At 38.3% G+C, this 21,585-nt stretch overlaps 1 protein-coding gene across 1 annotated transcript in view; it reads right to left on the reverse strand.

Annotated features, from left to right (window-relative positions):
* The window catches only part of LOC150075153 (uncharacterized), a 130,177-nt gene that overhangs the window by 61,889 nt on the left and 46,703 nt on the right, over positions 1-21,585 (reverse strand). Inside the window, exons 5-6 of the mRNA XM_090388381.1 lie at positions 8,161-8,310; positions 3,836-3,950 (exon numbers count right to left, since the gene is read on the reverse strand). Of these exons, the coding sequence (XP_090244507.1) occupies positions 3,836-3,950; positions 8,161-8,310 (265 nt within the window). The remainder of the gene's footprint in view (positions 1-3,835; positions 3,951-8,160; positions 8,311-21,585) is intronic.

Raw genomic sequence — 21,585 nt, forward strand, 5'->3', positions numbered from 1 at the left:
AAATGACCTATATATGGAAAAAGCATACCAAAGGAACCTCATGAGGTACAGAAATGATGAAAGAAACAACACCGACACATTAACTGAAATGGTACAGAGGGACTTGATTCAAAAATGGCAACATAGCACTGGCTGCCATAATACAAATGCAATTGATAATAACTTATCAACTGTGTGGTAGTACACTCGGTGTACTACCACACAGCCAAAGATGGAACAAAGAGAAGAGGTGGTCCTCAACAGGAGATATGGCCACCCCTAATGTCGATGCAAGCTTTGCACTGTCTGTCCATACTTAGAACAATGTTGTTGATAAGTTCTTGCAGTAACATCGTCCATTCCTCTGTCAGTAACATCTTCAGCTGGTGAACATTTTCTGATGGGTGTGGACATGCCACTAGGCATCTCCCTAGAGCTTCCCATATGTGTTCAATGGGATTTAGATTGGGGAGAATGGGCAGGCCAATCCATACAAACAATCTCCTCACTTTCCAAAGCATATCAACAGCTGCAGTGCAATGGGGTGTGGTGTTATCATCCTTAAACATAAACTCGGGGCCAATGGCACCTCAGTACAGACGCACATAGGGAAGGATTATCTCAGTACAGTACTGACTTCCAGTATCTGGAGTTGTGTACATCCATCCAAGATAACGCCTCCCAGACGAGAACACCTCAATTGCCATATCGATCCCTTTCAGTGATGTTTGCATGATCATACTGTGTGCCAACCTCTCGCCAGAGGAGCTGATGTCCAGAATCGCTGCTGAGACTGAATCTACTCTCATCAGTAAAGAGTACCTTGTAAAGATTTTGTGGTTGTAACCTTTAGAAACAGTGTTGGTCTTTAAGTTTTGCACAAGAGTGTACATACAGGTAGCAGTAATCTCAGAATAACTTATCAACTGTGTGGTAGTACACTCGGTGTAGTGTAAAATGAAAAAGACCTGGGTTAATTGTGCAGTCATATATGAAATTCTTGGAGAAGTGCAGACATGCTGCTAGGGCAGCTGATGGGGTTTTTCCAGTGATATGCAGAAACTTTGGCAGCCATCTGCTTTAAGAAGGATGTAGATCTGCTAGAATGGGTACAGAGAAGGGAAACCAGATTGGTGAAATGAACAAAAGGGTGCTCTTACCTAGAAAGGATTCAGTTCTGCAAATTGCAGTGTCTGGAGACTAGGCACCTGCAGAGTGATCTGATTGAGGTGTTTAAGGCCTTGAATGGATGGAGTAAGCTGAATATGAATGGGATTTTTCCTCTTGCTGAGACTACACACATGAGGGGCATAAATTTAAGATTTGAATAAGGATGGTTGCAGGATAGGTGTGCAGATGTTTGCCTTTAGCCAGCGCATGGTTGATTGTTGGAACAGGCTTCTATCTATTGTAGTGGATGGTCTGAATAAATTAAAGGAAGAACTAGCAAATTCATGTAGGTTATGGATGGGTGAAGTGTGTTGTTTTTAATTTTTATGGCTGATGCTATATAAGCTTACGCTTACTTTCTTGCAACATTTGCCACTAATACTACTACTGTGGATTATATCTATACAGGTGTGTGTGTGTGTGTGTGTGTGCAGACACACACACACACATGCAGACAAGTTTCCAATTGTGTGGGCAGAAATCTTACTCCTCCTGTTTGAGACTAGCTAACTACAGCCTAATTACTGAAGAGACCTTTAAGAAAGCCTCTTTGGTTAGGGACTGTAAAGGCAATATTGCCTTTTCAATGCAAGCAACTTCTTTTGCACTGAAATTTCAAATCTTTCATTTTCTGATAGGGATTTGAACCCAAACTTCTCCTTCATTTGTTTCTCATTTGAAAATCAAAATAAAAAATAATTCATGAATCCACTGAACCATCATAGAGAACCAGTTTATTTAAAGTGAATTATAAAACTCATAATGTGCGATACCTTGTTGTATTTGTTTGGTTTAATGCTATAAACCTCACTAGAAAGTTCATTCAAGCACATTGCCCATATAATTGTCTGTGCAATTGTATATTTTTTATTTTTAAATTCATACACTGTATATATTAAAATATTACATTTAAAATAAAGATATATAGAAATGTATGGTACAATTAGCACCTCTTGAAGCATCTCATAGCAGGAAATATAAATTCAGTATTTATAATTTTCTGTTTGTCTTCTTTTCCATATACAGTTGACATTCCATAAAGAATTACCATATAATGAAATTCTAGATATAGAAAAATATTCTGGTGTACTTTGAATTCTGAAGAAAATTACTTGTAATTTTACCTCCCTATAATGAATTTTTAATCAGATGGCTTTGTTCAATATTTTCTTATTGCAGCAGATGGGTATGATAAGCATGACTGAGTTCAGGTAGCACCACACCTCTGTTCAATAAGTCTGTGCAAATTTGAAACTGCAACTAGTTCAGCAAAGGCTAAGAAAAGGGCTAAAAAACTATATAACAAAATTGTTTTCCCATTACATGCTTGATAATCTGGATTACCCTATCAGTTAATCAGTTTTAAATAGTTTATTATGGCAACCTCTTATATCTGTTATTTCAGTCAAGCAGTTAGATGCATTACCTTATAACTATTACAATATGCAGCATTAGATTCTGTGCTGCATACCCGAGTGTATTCAACCTGAACAATGTTGAATACACTCGGGTATGCAGCACAGAATGAACCATTGCCAGTGGAAGTGCAAATGGCAACAGTGACCTAAATTTTATCTGCTCTCATAGCTTTTTTATTTGTTTGGTGTAAATCTGCAAATGGTCATATGAACATTCTTGCTTAGCAACTCAGTCACTTCTCCTCCTGGCAAGAATTATGCTCTGCAAGGAAAAATTCTGAAATCATGCTTGCTAATTTTTATCAAGCTAATACTACTCACATTAACATTGTAACTTTTATTTTTCTATATATATGCCTCTATAAGTAAGGGTTGTCCCCCTGAGTATGTGAACTCCTTGTCATTCAGTGTAAATCTGCAGACAGCTGCATAAATATTTCCATTTAGCAGCTTAGTCATATCACTCACTGGCCAGCATTTTCCAATGCCATCAGTGGCAGTGGGAACTATACTTGCTTATGGCTTATGTAGTTCTTGATAATTTTTACCAATTACCAATAGGTTGAGGGGATCCATATATACATAAGTAAGTCTTCACTACATAAGCCTTCACTGGAATTGTTTTAATATTGAAATAAAACAAATTCTTATGAAATGTTTTCTGTTGTAATCTCCAGTAAAAAAAATTTGCTTTTTTTATTAAACTCTCTGATGTTCAGGTGCTTATGTGCACTGTATTGTCAAAAATAACCAGACAAAGAACCTTTTACTGATACAATATTTAATGTGTTGGCCCATGTTTGACCATATCAAAATTGTTTCTTGAATTCAACTCCTGAGTAACTACATCATAGTATTTTATATAAAACATTCCTTCTCCCACCAATTGGGAAACATATTCACTGGTCACCACATGCCACTGGATCAAATATTGTCCCCATTACCCTTCATCTTGAACAGTCACCAAAGCAGTCACTTTGACATTTGCTTATGTAATAATGTTGAGATTGCACTCAAAAGGTGTAATAAAAAGATTTGATTTCAAGTGTATTTACTTGGTTGTCTAATCTGCATGTTTGAAAAGAATTTTTATAAGTTTCTTCAGTTCAGTATTTTTTATCTATGTAATTATTTTTGTTTATTTAACTCATTATAGAGTCATTAATAAAATCTGGTTTAGTCTAACTTTTGGACACAAGTGAATAATAAAAAAATTAAATGCATCTTGCATATTAATATAGTGCTTAATACATGCAGCAATTACTTACCTATATTAAAATCATAAACAGTTGAAAGAACCTGATAATCGATGAATTCAAAACCTGGTGTTGGTTCAGGAGTGATATCCACACGGATAAGCTTTATATCCTGGTCATACCACAACTAGAAAAGCAAATGTAAATCAGAATAACTAACAGTGGCAATTTGTTATGAAACCTTCAAAATTTGTTTTTGTGTTTGTGTCAAGAATCTGTTAACATATTCAGCAATATTCTTCAATGATAAACACTGCTCATTAATAATGCTACTGAAATGTCTGCTAAAGTTTTTTGAAGTTTGCCTAGAGTTGCAATCAGATGAGTAGTTTAACAGTCATGGATTTTAATCTAGGAACAGCAGAAAAGTTTTTTGTTCGCTATGTATTTTGTTGCAAGTGGTATTTATAGACAGTAATGATTTTTAGAATTTTTTTATTTATAAATACTATTATAGAGAAGAAATTTTTTTTTTTTTTTAAAGGGGTGTACCACTAATGCCTCATAATTGGTATGGAAAATGATTCCTTGGCCAAAAAAAACCAGGAATGTTCTGAATACATTTTCAATATGATGCTGATAAAATGAGATATGCACAATTAAAAACTATTATTGTTGAATCTGGGGTTTGGGAAAATTGCATTGAAAAGGGAATTTGAAAGCATATTTTCATGCTTTCAAATTCTCTTTGAAAGCATGGAAACACATGCACAGATGTGTCACAATATTCAAATTATATTCTTGACTATAAAATGTAAGCTATAAAGAATTTAAAAGTAAGCCATTCCAGATGTAAATGAAAAGGGCACATAAATGAAAAGGGTTGGTGTGACTAGAAAACGGAAGCCAGCTGGAGTTGTAAACATTAAAATCACCAAGGAAAATTATCTCACTGTTAGGAAAGTTGAACTCTAGAAAGTCAAGTTGCAAAGAGAGGAAGTCAAAGAGCTCCAAGTGATTAGTGGAGTTCGGTGAATGGTAGAGACAACAGATGAATTTCACAGAATGAGGAGAGAGATTTTAAGCCAGAGAAGATCGAAAAGAGAAGATTCCAAATTGCCAAGAGTCTCTGGCAGAGAATATCAGAATGGACATATGCACAAGTACCACCTTTGAGGCGAAAGGAATCATACAGTAAATAATTTGGGCAACTGAGATGAGCAGTAGTTGAATTAACCGATAACTGAGATTCTGTCAGAAAAAGTACATGGGGTTTGGCAGACTGCAAGTGGAAATGGACATCGTTGAAATTAGAATTGAGACCACGTATATTTGTGAAATGAACTAGGAAGTGTTTGGGAGGTTTAGATCTTTTCGTAGATAAGCTTACTCTATTAGTTTGACAATTCATGGTGTATTCAATAGTAAGAAATAGTGTGTGGGGGGGGATATGCTGTATGAAGTAATGAAATTTTTGGATATGGCATACACATGGTAAAAATATACCCAGATCCTTGACATAACGAGGCCTCGACAATGCCCCCAGGTAGCAAGATTATACACTAGCTGATCCGGAAGCCTCCTAAAGAGTTACCAATAGGTTTTGTCCAGTGTACTAACTAGCGGCCGACATGAAAACACCATTTTAGAGCTGTACCCTCGAAATGTAAGGAATATTGAATCTCGCCACGATGTCCACCATTACCTCAAAAGTCATCAGTCATGCTGCACGATGGAAGAGATGGTGAAGGGTTGACCGAAACTTAGCTGTGGATTCTAAACGTGGGTTCCACCACTTCAAGCCTCCAATAAGCAAAGTGGTGGTATTTCACCAGTTGATGAGAGTCATCTTCCACCTACTATTGCCTGGTAACACAGAAGGGTGGCACACCTCGACTGCTGTTTACTTCGGTTCACACATGGGTGGTCACCCACAGTGTGCTTGTGCACAACTGTTAGTAATCCTGGGGTTATACCCAGGATTACTAAAAGTTCCACCATCATGAAGGTGCAAGCATAAGATTTGGATGTCACTCGAATATCAGTTCCATCAGCGTTTTAGACTCTCAGGTAGCAAGTACAGCTTGTCAGGCATACCTGAGAGAATGTCTGTGACAACCTCAAGGACCAATTTTCAGTTTATTCACCTGATGTTCATCTCAGTTATTCAAATTATTCACTGTACAATTTTTTTCACTTCAAAGGTGGTACTTGAGCATATGCCTACTGTGATATTCCCTGTCTGAGACAGTAATTTGGAATATCCTCATTTTTGATCTTCTGTAGCTTAAAATTTCTCTACCCCACTCTGTCAAATTCATCATTTGCCTCTTTCGATCTCTCAAATCCACTAATCAGTTGGAACTCATTGACTTGCTGTCTTTGAAGTTCAAATTTCAGTTTTTCTAGTTATTGGACCCAGCTGGTTGATATGCCAAGGCTATTGCAATTATTAATGATCATGCACAGATTGTTCATTTATCTGCCAGAATATCTAACCACACAGCCAACACCCTTGACCTTTTCTCAAACAATTCTTCCAAGTACACAGTGAGTGGTTTTCTAGACACCTCAGATCACAACTTAGTGATGGTTTCTTCCAGTGGAGTCTTTCTCAGCCCTGTGTTGTTTAGAATTAGAAGAATGCAAAATGGGATAATCTGCGAGATTTCTATTTTTCTTTTCGTTGGTTAGATTACGGTTTTAATACTTTTGATGTCAGTGTCTCCTCAAATTGTGTCAATTAAATTATTCTTGTAGGGATGAAATCCTTTATTCCACTCTCCACCTTAAAATCTGGTTCTTTATCTAATCCTTAGGTTTCCAATAAATGTGCTAAGGCTGTTCACAATAAGGATATTCCATATCACAATTGGCTTGCATCCAAATCTCCAGGTCATTTTCTGCTTGGATCAGAGCTCGCGACAACTGTAAAGCAGTTATTAATCAGTCCAAATGGTAGTCAAGCATTGTGGTCTATTGCCAAAACTACTGGTCAAAACTTTTGCCCATCTCTACTCCAACCTTTGCTAAAACCTGATGGTTCTATTTCCACCTCAGCTAAAGATAAAGCTGACCTGCTAGCAATCTACTTTATCTCTTGTATTGCTAAACTTAGCAAACCAATTCCTATCATTCTCAGTACACTCAGCTCAGCTCAATGCCTCCTGTGGTCATCCATCAAAAGGATGTCAGAAGAATTTTGAACAATCTTTACGCCAAGAATGCTCCAGATCCCAATGACATTTCTTCACTTGTTCTCAAAACCTGTGCTGTGCTTACTCCTATACTGTGTTGCCTTTTTTCACTTTCTCATTCCTCTGGCATTTTGCCTTCTGTGCAAAAATTTGCTTATATCCAGCCAGTTACTGAAGATGGTGACAAATCCCTCCCATTACATTTACTTCTACTCTTTGTAAAGTAATGGAAAAATCCATTAACCACCAACTCTTAAACTATCCATTAATGATCAACAATATGGATTCTACCAATGTTGATCCAAGTGATATATTGGCTTATGTTATCATTTCTTACAAAGTCTCATAGACTTTCTGTTTCTGCTGCATGACTTTTCTTTAGATACCTTCATGGGAACTGTTCTTCTTCTGAATTGGCTTCTGTAATTCTCCCTCTTCCAAAACAGTCCAAACGCATGTGGCAACCAGTCACCTTCCTTTCACTGTCCAACTTCAAACTCACAGAAACCAACTTCTCTCCTTCCTCATTTATTTCTTTACCTTCCATTTTTTGGAACAACCTCTCTTCACATATATTTTATGAAAATTGCAATCTACAGAAATTCAAGTTAATGTTAACAAGTATCTTTTTCTTCTTCTCAACCTTCAATCCATGCACGGTACTAAGAACTAGGCCGCCGTAGTCTAGTGGTCAGGCGTGTGGGTGCATAAGTACACGTGCCTTGAGTGACCGGGGTTCAAGCCCATGACTGCTGAATACGGTGCTGTTTCTTGTATTCTGTGTATCTTGTAAACTCCTCTGGCCGTTTGGTCGTCCCGGAGTATAAACAGAAAATTTATTTATTTATTTATTTAAATTTATTTAACTATAGGTTCTAATACATTTCATGTTTGGGGTTTGCAAAAAAAAAAAAAATAATATTAATGGTAGAGCACTGTATTTACCTAAATAGCAGGTTGTATTTACTAGTTTGCTACAAATGTAAAACAAGTACATTAAGTAGGTAAAAGTTTCTTTTGATATAACAAAATAGCAATTCAAAAAATGTTTGTGTAATCATTATTAGCACTAATGTCTAAGTATTCTGAAGAATTTGTCTGCCATATAAAAACAAATAAAATATATCCAGACATGTCCGTGGGTAAAATTATAATATTAAGCAAACGTGCCCACATGAGGTAAGATATTTAGAAACTTACTTCACTATACAGATTGGTATAGTTCTCTGTATTTCCAATCTCATCTTGGATTAGCATCACAGTTTCAATGCGAGTGCTAAAGTATCTAGGTAAGCTTGGCATTTGACGATCTTTTTTTGCAACATTTCTACAGTTTATCCGAACAGGAACCTAGAAGAAATGGAATGGAATAATAATATTCAAAATAAAGGATTACATTTATTAAGCTTTTTTGTAACATTTTGGGATGAAAATGTATTTAACAGTACTGTCACCTTGTGAATAAATTCTACTCCAAGCTTTTCAAAAATAAGAAGGAAGGAGAGTTAGATCTCAGTTAATTCCTCCTTGTAACCTATGAATATGTGATACAAGCTGGAAAGAATTTAAACAAAGGCCAAAAGAAAAGAGCACTAAAATGTAAAAGTGCTATAAGCAGGAATATTATAATGGCTTTACTGTATATTATCTTTACAGAGGATGTAGTATTCTTGTTGGTTGATTCTTACAATTTTCTGGGCTTGACTGATTTTACTGATAACACTGGTCAACACATAAAATGTTACGAAAACAAAAATAAAACAAAAACGTTAAACGAAAATGACTAATTTCATGCTGATAAACACGAAAATCACATTAAATTTGTCAATTAGCTCTTTTTTTTTCAAATTACAGTTGGGGTCTCAGATTAGCAAGTTACTCTACATTATCAGCTATGTCTCTTGGAAAAATGCATGGCAACACCACAGTTTCAGTACCACCACACTCTTATCATGTGATCAGCAACTGTCACCTCGTTCTGCATCACATAAGTTTCGGTTGCCTTAAATGCATCTTCAACTCTGTTGCAGTAAACCTCAAATACAACTAGGTACTGGGTGAGTTGTTCTCAGTTAACAGTTGTTCTCTGTGAGATTAGCATTAGAATTAGTAGAGGCATGTGATGCTACAAAGCAAGCTTATAGAGCATCAGCGAACAAAAAAAAAAAAAAAAATTCCCATTTCACCCATCCATTCGCTCCAAACGTTTGTCCACTTCTTCCTTGAATTTATTTAAGCTATCAACTGTCACAATGACAGATGGAAGTTTCTTCCAGCAATCGACTACCCAGTGGCTAAACGTAAACTTCTGCACATCTAATCTACAACTGTCTTTCCTCAGTTTGAATCTATTCCCCCTCAGGTTTGTAATCTGAGCAAGAGGAAGAATCCCATCAGCATTGAGCCTGCTCAATCCATTCAAGGCCTTATATACCTCAGTCAGATCACCTTGCAAGTGCTTAGTTTCCAGACAATGCAATTTGCAGAACTTAAACCTTTTTTTGTAAGAGTAGCCCCTTTGTTCCCCTCAACAGTCTTGTTGCCCTTCTCTGTACTTGTTCTAGCAACTCTACATCCTTCCTAAAATGAGGCTTCTAGACCTGTACGCAGTACTCAAGATGTGATCTGACCATTCCCTTATACGAGGGGATAATCATCTCCTTATTCCTGCTGGCAAAATTCCTGTATATTATCAACAAGACCCCATGACCTACTCTGGCAGCCTGTCTGCACTGCTCAGAAAACTTCATATTTGACTGCACAATTACCCTCAGGTCTCTTTCATTCTCCAAAAAAGTAGATTCCTACTTTTTTTGCAGTATCTGTGTCGTGTAAGATTAATATGCCCTGTAATTGTGTGAATAGTCCTGATGATTTCTGTTATGTATGTGGAGAAGTCACATTAACCAAGAAAGCATCCCTTAAATCGAGCCACAAAAAAGCCTACTTTTTGCACTTTGGGTGTAAAGTATGCAACCAGGAGAAGAACTGGACCCCACACATATGTTGCACTACCTGTTAGTCGAAACTCAATGTGTGGGTGAATCGAAAGGGACATTTTATTCCTTTTGCAGTGCACATGATATGGAGGAGCCAACAAATCATGTCACAGACTGTTACTTCTGTATGGTGAGTCCTGTTACAAAAGGGATGACAATAAAGAAAAAGTGGACAGTGAAGTACCCAAATATACCATCTGCAATTCCACCCATGCCTTACGGTGAAGTACTACCTATTCTTGAACCATCAGATCATTTTTCTGTACACTCTGATGAACGTCAACTTGTTATACACGAAGAAGTACAGCAGCCATCTACATCGAGGGATCCACAATTTTGTCCAAACTTTTATTCTGCAGAACCACATAAGATCGCAGAAAGTAAGCTTAATCACCTCATGGGATATTAAACTGCCAAAGAATCAGGTACAGCTTTTAGCCTCGAGATACAATGGAATCTTCTAGATCAGGAGTGGCCAACTTAATTTGTGATGTAATCTACTTTTTTCCTTCAAAAGGTGCCACAATCTACCATCTCAAAAATTTCATTGCACAAGGTGCACAAATCGAGGGATGACTGTATATTTAAAATTCGTCATGATAGACTGAAATTAAATCTGCGATCGACTCGTTGGCCACCCCCCGTTCTAGATCATTCTGTGAAAGAGACAACATTTCAAAATTCAAATAGACTATGATAAATTCTATCAAACAAAAAAGGTGAACTCTCTGTTTGTAAGAATGTTGATAATCTAATGGTAGCAATGAACATGAGGCATGTTCCCGAAGAATGGTGACTATATATAGACACTTTTAAGGTTAGGCTCAAGGGATATTAAAAAAAAAGGGATACACAATGGAAATATACTGCCCTCAATACCTCTTGTGTATGCTGTCCACAAACAAGAAACGTACACAAACAGAAGTATGAGTGGCAGATATGTGGTGATTTAAAGGTAATCGCTATTTTATTAGGACCACAAAAGGGTTACACTAAGTATTGTTGCTTTCTCTGAAAGTATGCACTACGAGGAGTTGGCCTCAATGAAAATCATTAACAGCTGTAATGAAGAATGTAGTATGTGAACCTCTGGTAGATCCAAATAAAGTTTTGCTTCTGCAACTCCACATCAAACTGGGGCTCGTGAAAAATTTCGTGAAGGCTTTAGAAGTGAACAGTTCTGGATTCACATACTCACAAAGAAATTCCCAAGACTTAATACAGAGAAGATTAAGGCAGGTGTTTTTAGTGGTCCACAAATAAGACAACTTTTCAGAGATAAACAGTTTAAATGTGTCCTTAATGATAGCAAGGAATCAGCGTGGAAAGTCTTTTGAAATGTTTCAACTGGTTTTCTAGGAAATGTTAAAGCCAGCAACTACATTTTTTTTTTCCATTTATTTGTACACAGTTATTTACAAATTATATACAAAAAAACTTACAAAGAAGATATATATATACAGTTTTATATTAATAGCATTCTCATTATACATACATAAAATACTATATTATATATGAACACGTGTGTATGTGTGTTTTTTACTTGTATCAAGGGTGGCTCCTAGGCCTAAGCTCATCTCCACCTTGCATGTCTGTGTTGGTGCAGAAACTCTGCAAAGCTTTTTATCGCTTGTGTACATCCACCTTGCCACCAGGGAGCAGCCAACACCTAGGCAGCCGCTGCCTGCCCCCAGGCACAAGCAGCCAAGCCTGGGTCTATTGTCACCTTTAGTGCCCACCAAAGATAGTGCAATTCCGGTGGGTGGATCTCATTACTTCTTACAAAAGAGTTGAGTGCAAGATGCATTTCTTGCACTCGCACCTGGATTTCTTCTAGCCAAACTACGGTGCCGTCAGCAACAAACAAGGTGAGCACTTCCATCAATGTATCACAGCAATGGAACAAAGACAAAAAAACAAATGGAGTGCCACCATGTCAGCCAATTATTGTTGGATGGTGAAAAGGGATATTAGCATTAGTAGAGGCATATGATGTAAGAAAGCAAGCTTATGCAGCATCAGCCAAAAAAAAAAAAAAAAGAAAAGAAAAAAAAAGCACTTCCACTTCATCCTCCATTCATTCAAAATTCCTGTCCAGCTGAGCCTTAAATTTATTTAGCCTATCAATTTCCACAACAAGGGATGGAAGTCTGTTCCACCAACCAACGACCCGATGGCTAAAGGAAAATTTCCACACATCTATCCTACATGTCTTTCCTCAATTTGAGTTTGTGCCCTCTCAGGTGATTATTCTGAGCAAGAGGTAGAATCCCATCAGCATTGAGCATGCTCAAACCATTCAAGGCTTTATACACCTCTATCAGATCACATCGCCGGTGCCTAATCTCCAGACACTAATCTTGTTGCCCTTCTCTGTACTCATTCCAGCAGCTCTACATCCTTCTTGAAATGAGGCCTCCAGACCTGTATACAGTACTCAAGGTGTGGCCTGACCATTGCCTTATACACGGGAATAATCACCTCCTTATCCCTGCTAGAAAAATTCCTGTATATCATTGACAAGACACTATGAGCTACTCTTGCAGCATGTCTGAACTGCTCAGAGAACTTCATATCTGCCTGCAAAATTACCCGCAGTCCTTTTCATTCTCTACCACTGTCAGTGTAGTACAACAGAGTTGATACGTTGTTCTGGGGTTGCTGTTTCCCATATGTAGTACTTTACATTTGTCAATGTTAAACTTCATTTTCCACCTCTCAGCCCATCTGTTCAACCTTTCCAGATCCTATTGCAGCAGCATAGCATCAGTAGTGTCCTTAACAACCCTGACAACCTTTGTATCGTCTGCAAACTTGGACATTAAGCTTGATATACCATCATCAATATTATTTATAAATACAGAAAACAATAATGGACCCAACATTGAACCCTGAGGGACTCCACTAATAACATTAGTCCATGATGAGCAGTGTCCATTGATTACCACTCTCTGTCTTCTCCCCTCAACTACCCCTTTATCCATAGCAGTAATTTACCTCCAATGCCACACTGCTCCAATTTGCGCAGCAGTCTTTCATGTGCAACAGTATCAAAAGCCTTTCTAAGATCCAAGTATATAATATCAAAGTTATTCCCTGCATCCAGTTCTTTTGTGACTGCATCATAGTATCCAATCAAATTGGTCAGGCAAGACTTTCCCTTAACAAAACCATGCTGTGTCCGAGCTTTAACTGAAATCTTGTCTAGATGATCCTGCAGTGCTTCTTTAACCAGTGCCACCATTAATTTTCCTGGAACAGAAGTTAAACTCACAGGTCTATAATTACTTGTGTCAGCCTTTGTTCCTCCTTTGTGAATTGTGGTCACATTTGCACATTTTCAGTATATGGATACTTCTCCTGAATTTTCAGTCTATGGATACTTCCCCTGAAGTGGAATTTTATTGCTTAAAAATGATGGTTTTTTTGTTACTCTGATTTAAAATTAATAGTGTAGTTATTATTTGTGATTCTCTGATTAACGTGGTGAATTTGTTTGTTACCAAGTTTTTTAGATGCAGAGCAATATTTGTAATATGCTTGTGCCAATGAGACTAAGTACCTATAGTACTTAGTACCATGCTTGGGCTGGAGGTTGAGAATATGAAAGAAGATATTTGTTGACATTAGATTTCAACTTCTTTAGACTGTAATTTTCAGGAAATACGTATGAAGGTTGTTTGTTATTTGGTTTTTAGGAGCATTAGCAACTAAGGCCATATTGCTACGGGATATGCGGTGGTCATTCCCTGACCTTTCCGCATCCTCCATATTTGGTGGTGACGGGCTCAAACCCCGGTCTAATCAAGAAGCATGTGCTACGCACTGCTGCTCCTTCCCACATGGCTACGGAGGCACCTGTGTATGAAGGTTGTTCCAGAAAACAGCAGTTGAATGAATAAACGAGGAACATGAAAAGTTGGTTCTGTGAGTTTGAAGTTGGACAGTAAATGGATGTTGGCTGGTGGTAGAACGTGTTCGGAGAAGCCAATTCGGAAGAACAGTGCCCATGGAAGTATCTATAGAAAAGGCATGAGCAGAAACAGTATGTCTATGAGACAGTGAGTGGAGAGACTCTGTTAGAGAGGAGTCATTAATTAACCTAACTGCCCTCTTCTGAATGGAATCTAGAAGCCTGAGAGAGGTTTTGGGGGCATTGCCCCAGATGTTGGAACAATATTCCAATGTAGGGCAGATTTGCAATTTGTACAGAGTGAATAGCTGTTTGGAAGAAAAGTAACACTGAGAATGAAAGAGAAAACCAAGTTTTTTAGATTGTAATGTGCTTGTGACAAGAGAGAGAGATTAGAAGTCAGGGTAATCTCCAAAAGAGATATATCATTTTGCCTAGAAATCGGGAGTGTCACCAAAGATAAGCGTAGGAGCAGAAGAATCCTTTTTGCGAGATATAAGACAAGACTGAGTTTTAGAAGGATTGAAATCAACTAAGTTGTCTTTGCCCCACTGGAGAATTACCTGGAGATTGGCATTTAAGGAATTGGTAGTGGATATTCGAGAAGCTGAAGCTGATTTAGCAGGGCAAGGTTTCTCAAAATCAAAAGTAGAATGCAATGTGCTATCATTCGCAAAACTAAGGATAGGATTTCCAGTCAATGGAAGAAGGTCATTAATATACAAGAGGAAAAAAGCGGGGGAAAGAACTGAACCTTGGGGTCAGTATTAGTGGAGAAGTTAGAAGACAGAGAGCCATCTACCATCACCCTCAGTGAGCGATCATAGAGAAAACTGGATAACCAATTACAAAAAAACAGTTGGGAAACCATAAGATGGAAGCTTGTTTAGAAGACCTTTATGCCAAACACGATCAAAAGCCTTTGAGATGTCAAGAGCAACTGTTTGTGTTTCATTAAACTTTTACATTGAATGCGTTCATAAATGAGTAACGTAAGCCAGAATATCACCAGTGGATCGACACTGACATAATCCATACTGGCGATCATTTATCAGATGGAAGGTTTCTAGGTAGTTTAAGAGTTGGCGGTTAATTGATTTCTCCATTACTTTAGAAAGAGTAGAAGTAATTGCAATGGGATGATAATTGGATGTGAGGGATTTGTCACCCTTTTTAGGAACTGGCTGGATATAAGCAAATTTCTAAGCAGAAGGAAAAACACCTTTGGAATAAGAGAGTGAAAAAAGGTGGCAAAGAACAGGAGTAAGTTCAGGAGTGCAGGTTTTGAGAACAAGTGGAGAAATACCATCAGGACTGGAGCTATCTTAGCATCAAGATTCGTCAAAATCTTTCTGACATTCTTTTGACGGAAGACCACAGGAGGTATTAAATGGAGTGTGTTGGGAGTGGTGGAAGGTGTTTTACCAAGATCATTAATACATTAGTTGGAAGAAAAATGAGATGCTAGCAGGTCAGCGTTATCCTTGGCCAAAGTGACAACAGAACCATCTGTTTTTGACCAAGGTGGAAGCAGAGATGGGCAAAAGTTGCGGCCAATAGCTTTGGCAAGAAACTAGAATGCTCGGCTACCATTAGGGCAAGAAGCAAGTTTTCTACTCTTAGCTTGTTCAAAATCTAGTTTGGACTGATTAATAACTGCTTTACAATTGTTGCGAGCTTTGGTGCAGGCAGAAAATGAAACTGAAGAATTGGAAACAAACCAATTACGATATGCAACATTCTTCTCTTGAACAGCCTTAGCACATTTATTGAACAACCAAAAGTTTAGAGAAGATCGAAAAGAGGAGATTCCAAATTGCCAAGTCTCTGACAGGGAATATCGGAATGGACATATGCACAAGTACTACCTTTGAGGCGAAAGGAATCATACAGTAAATAATTTGGGCAACTGAGATGAGCAGTAGTTGAATTAACCGATAACTGAGATTCTGTCAGAAAAAGTACATGGTGTTTGGCAGACTGCAAGTGGAAATGGACATCGTTGAGATTAGAATTGAGACCATGAATATTTGTGAAATGAATTAGGAAGTGTTTGGGAGGTTTAGATCTTTTCGCAGATAAGCTTACTCTATTAGTTTGACAATTCAAGGTGTATTCAATAGTAAGAAAAAGTGGGGGGTGGGACATGCTGTATGAAGTAATGAAATTTTTGGATATGGCATACACATGGTAAAAATATACCCAGATCCTTGGCATAACAAGGCCTCGACGATGCCCCCAGCATGCACACTACTCGGACTCCCTCCAGTCACTATCTGGCACAGTAGAGGTAGCAAGATTATACACTAACTGATCCGGAAGCCTTCTAAAGAGTTAACAATAGGTTTGGTCCAGTGTACTAACTAGCAGCTGACATGGGAACACCGTTTTAGAGCTGTACCCTCGAAATGTAAGGAAGATTCAATCTCGCCATGATGCCCATCATTACCTCAAAAGTCACTAGTCATACTGCACGATGGAAGAGATGGGGAAGGGTTGACCGGAACTTAGCTCTGGAGACTAAATATGTATTCCACCAATTCAAGCCTCGGGCGCCTCCGTAGCCAGGTGGGAAGGAGCAGCAGTAGCACACGCTTCTTGATTAGACTGGGGTTCGAGCCCGTCACCACCAAATATGGAAGATGCAGAAAGGTCAGGGAATGACCACTGCATGTCCCGGAGCAATATGGCCTTAGTTGCTAATGCTCCTAAAAACCAAACAAAACAAACAAACAAACAAAACTTCAAGCCTCCAATAAGCAAAGTGGTGGTATTGCACCAGTTGATGAGAGTCATCTAAGTCATCATTATGTCTGTTACTAGTGCTATTTTTATAAAGCTATTTTTAGCAGGATATAATACAGCCATAACGGCCTCCGTAGCCGAGTGGTCAGGAGTTGTTGTTGTTGTTAGGTTTGTTGGTGCATCAGCAACTGTGGCTATGATGCACTGATTTCTGACTAGTATATCTTTGTTGTTGATGCTGATTCTGATAAAAATTTAAACAAGGTGATATTTATCAATCAATTTTAGGAAAACAAAAACGTCATCCATATCTTGACGATCTTCTAGAACATTATGTAGTGTTAATTGATTGCAATTTTTGAAAAGTAAGGAGAAAGCAGTTTTTCGTTCTCTTAAATATAGTGGGCATTCAATAACGATATGTTTTACAGTGATTGGACATGAACAGTTACTGCATTGTGGGGCATCTTCCTTTCTTAATAAATAACTGTGAGTGAGGTATGTGTGACCAATGTGCAGTCGTGCTAGTACAGTTTCTTCTTTTCTATTTTCCCTTAGACTGGATCACCACTGTTTGGGTTCTTTCTTTATTTCAAAAAGTTTATTATTTGTTTCTTTTTCCCATATATGTTTCCACTGTTCTTTAGAGGTCTGCTGTATAATGGATTTAAAGTCAACATAAGGTGTCCTGAAATTGGAAGAAATAGGATTTGAAGCATTTTTGGCAGCTAAATCTGCCTGTTCATTTCCTGGGATTCCAGAGTGTCCAGGAATCCAACAAAAAATTATGTGGTGACCACGTGCACGAACTGCCATTAACTGAGTCCAGATTTGTTGTACCAGAGGATGACTGTTGGGGCGTTTACATTGCATACAATTCACGGCACTTAATGAATCGGTATATATTATGGATTGAGTATATGAAGCTTCTTTTATTTTCTCCAGGGCTAGTAAAATACCATACAACTCAGCAGTATAATTACTACATTCTGAAGGGAGCTGTTTGGCGATGATAGCATCCGGCAGGACTACAGCTGTACCAACTTTACTGGCAGTCTTGGATCCATCTGTATATAGCTGCACGTAACTGCTAAACTGAATTGAGTGGGCCAGATGTAATTGTCTGATGTTAATATCTGGAAGATTATTCTTTCCCCATTTCTGATAGTATTTTTCAATATCTATCGTGGGTATTTGCCATGGCTGGATTTGCATGCTAGTATCCTGCATTATGTTATTCATGCTGAGTCCCCAGCTAGTGTTTAGAGCTTGAAGCCTAATGCCAGATGGTTTGTTGAGACGTGATTTAGTACGATAGAGGTTTTCCCATTTTGGTCTGAAGAGATTTTGCCATATCGGGTGATGTGGAAAGCTGCTGATTTTTGCGGCATAATTTAGGAGAAGAATTTGTCGCCGAAGGTCTAGCGGCGGTTCATTGGCTTCCGTATATAGACTTAAAATGGGAGATGTACGAAAGGCACCCAGTGCTATTCGAAGTGCACTATGATGAATGGGATCAAGCCATTTCAGTACACTTGGCCTGGCTGAGGCGTATGCAGGAGATGCATAGTCTAAGCGGGATCTAATTAATGAGCAGTATAAATGTAGCAACATGTACCGATCTGCACCCCATGACATAGAGGAGATTACTCTGAGAATATTTAGTTTCTTAAGACAGCTGGTACGAATATATTTTATATGTTCGAGGAAGTTTAATTTTTTATCAAGTATTATACCAAGAAAACGAGTGCTTGGTTGAAATGTAATACAATGGGAGTCTAACTGAAGGTTTGGATCAGGATGCAATATACGTTTACGACAGAAGTGTACTGCAGTTGTTTTCGATTTAAAAATTCTGTAGCCATTGTTTTTGGCCCAAGAGACTATTCTATTAATGGTGACTTGTAGTTGTCTCTCAATAAGTCGCATATTTTGAGAATGACATGAAATGGCAAGGTCATCAGCATACAGGTATGCATCAACTGTGTTAGGTATACTATTAGTTATAGAATCGATCCTGATGGCAAAAAGTGTTGCACTCAGCACTGAGCCCTGAGGAACTCCCTCTTCTTGAACATATGTGCCAGAAAGTGACGAGTGGTAGAGAACTTGGAAGGATCTGTTAGATAGGAAGTTCTGAAGGAATTTCGGGAGATGACCCCGAAGACCAGATTTATGTAAGTCCCGAAGAATCCCATAACGCCAAGTTGTATCAAATGCTTTCTCGATGTCAATGCATATCATAACAAAGTGTTCGTTTCTTAGAAAGGCGTTCCAAATATTTGCTTCTGCTCTGATAATGAGATCGAGCGTCGATCTACTTCTCCGAAAACCATACTGGCTTGAACTTAGAATGTTTTGAGTCTCCAAATACCACGTTAGTCGGATGTTAAGTATTTTTTCCATTGTTTTTCCTAAGCAACTTGTTAAGGAGATAGGTCGATAGTTTGTTGGATCTGTGTGGTCTTTTCCTGGTTTCGGGAAGGCTAGCACATAAGAATGGCACCAGCTGGTGGGGTAATATTCCTCTAAGAAAATTCTATTATAGAGTAGTAAGAGACCACTTAATGATCTTTCACTTAAATGGAAAATCATTGAGTAATAAATTCCATCAGGACCTGGAGCACTGTTTTTCACTTTTGTGAGCGCATTAAGCAATTCAGTCATGGTCAACGGCAGATTGTATGAATGTTGGAGAGCGGTATTAAAATTCAGTTTATACTTTTCTGTATTGCGTTTTAGCTTCTGAAAGGCTGGTTCATAGGCGGAAACAGCTGAGAGTGATTGAAAAGACGAGCCAAATGCATTAGCAAGTTCTTCAGGTTCAGAAATTTCCTTTCCTTTCAGAAATAGAATCGGGGAAGTAGCAAGTGGGTATTTGCCATTGATACGTTTGATTTTTTTCCAGACTGTAGCAGTATCTGTGAATCTGTTTATTGTGGCAGCATAGCATGCTTCTTTTTTACTCATTTGTCTTATATAACGAGCCTTGGCCCTTGCTCCTTTAAACTGTAGGAGGTTGGCTGTGGTTGGATGTTTTCTAAACTGATTCCAGGATTTATTTATTTCTCTTTTAGCAATGCTACATGCTTCGTTCCACCACATTTTTGGATGGAGTCGGATTTTAAATGATGATTTCGGGATAGCGGATTCAGCTGCTGTCATTATTCATTCTGTGATATAGCTTACTGCAGAATCGATCTTGTCAGTAGCAATGATAGTGGAATCTAAATGAGCTATTTCTTGATATTTAGCCCAGTTGGCCTTGTCAAATTTCCAAATTGTTCTAATTCTGTTGATCGGAGGAGAACTTGTACAGAAATTACAGATGATCAGAAAGTGATCACTACCAAGAGGGTTGTCAGTAACTGTCTAGTCTATGAGAGGAAATATTGTTGGAGAACATACTGTTAGGTCAATGGCAGAGCTTGAGCCATATGGTACATGAACATATGTGTGATCACCTGTGTTTAAAATAGTTAGATTGTGTTTATCCAAGAATTTCTCAATTATTTTCCCTCTGCAGTCAAGTTGTTGAGAACCCCATAGAGGGTTATGGCCATTCCAGTCACCCAGAATACAGAAAGGAGCAGGTATTTGTCCTACTAGGTCATCTAAATCAGCAAGGGTGTAAGCGTGGTTTGGTGACAGATATAATGAGACTAATGTTATCGTTATGCCAATGGTGATACGGGCTGCAATTGCCTCCAGCGGTGTTTGCAAGGGAACAGGTCTGGAGGGAATTGAAGAGTTTACTAACAGCACTACTCCTCCGTGTGCTGCATTAGAGCAGTTTCTATCTTTTCTATACATGGTGAAGTGTTTAACTGTTATAGATACTGCATTCGTCAGGTTTGTTTCTTGTATGCATGCTGCGACAGGCTTATATTCACTTAGGAGATCGTAGAGGTCATCTAAATTAGCACGAAATCCGCGACAATTCCATTGAATCACTGTGTGCATTGTTTGGTTTTAAAAGGAGGGTTTGGTTTCTTACGGCGGATTTTTTTGTTTGCGCTTGTCTACTTTTGCTTTTTCTTTTTTTGGGAAGACTGGCCTACCCGTGCCAATGTCATCCTCTGGATGAATCTCAAGAATTGAATCATCTTCATCTATCTTTTCATCAATATCCATGGTATCGGATATAAATTTAGTAGTGTTGCTTCTTTCAGGAGTCTTGGCTCGTTCATTTGATTGTTCATTAGGCTTCTTATCTGGAGGTATTGTTACAGGAGTATTTGCTTCTCGAGTAGCATATTTAGGAATAGGTTTTTCCTTTGATGAGGAGAGGAGTGATTTAGCCCAACCAGATATTGAGATATTTGGAGGGACTGAGCAGTCTGTCTGAGTTTCTACTGAGCGTAGCCGTTGGGTAACTGAAGCATATGTAGGTGATTTAGTAGGTACTGCAAAGTGTTTTTTAGCTTCTTGATAGGATACTTTCTGCTCAATCTTATATTTTTGAATATTCTTTTCTCTTTTCCATTCAGGGCATTCCTTAGAGAAGGCAGAGTGGTTACCATGGCAGTTAGGACAAATTTGCACTTCAGTGTTACAGTTTGTGTGTGTATGCTCTTTTGATCCGCAGTTAGCACAAGTGGCTACACTTCTGCAGACAGCTTGGGAATGACCAAATTTTTGGCACTTAAAGCACCGGACTGGATTTGGAATGTATGGTCTTACTTGGCATCTAAGGTAACCAGCTTTAATAGAAGTAGGTAGATTTGGTGTTTTGAATGTTAGGATCACCGTCCGTGTGGGAGCAGGTTCTCCATCTCTTTTAATAACAATTCTTTTGGCTTGTACCACGTTTTGATCTCTTAGTTCATGCACAAGTTCATCCTCTGATATGTTTAATAGATCCCACTCTGATATTACCCCTTTAGAGGAGTTTAAGGTGACATGTGGGGTAACCTTAGTGATATTCCACCGAAAGTAGATATTTTCAATAGCCTCTCAGCATGTCTA

This window comes from Mastigoproctus giganteus, chromosome 14, assembly GCF_048544385.1.
Source record: "Mastigoproctus giganteus isolate SK-2022 chromosome 14, ASM4854438v1, whole genome shotgun sequence".
Taxonomy (NCBI): domain Eukaryota; kingdom Metazoa; phylum Arthropoda; class Arachnida; order Uropygi; family Thelyphonidae; genus Mastigoproctus; species Mastigoproctus giganteus.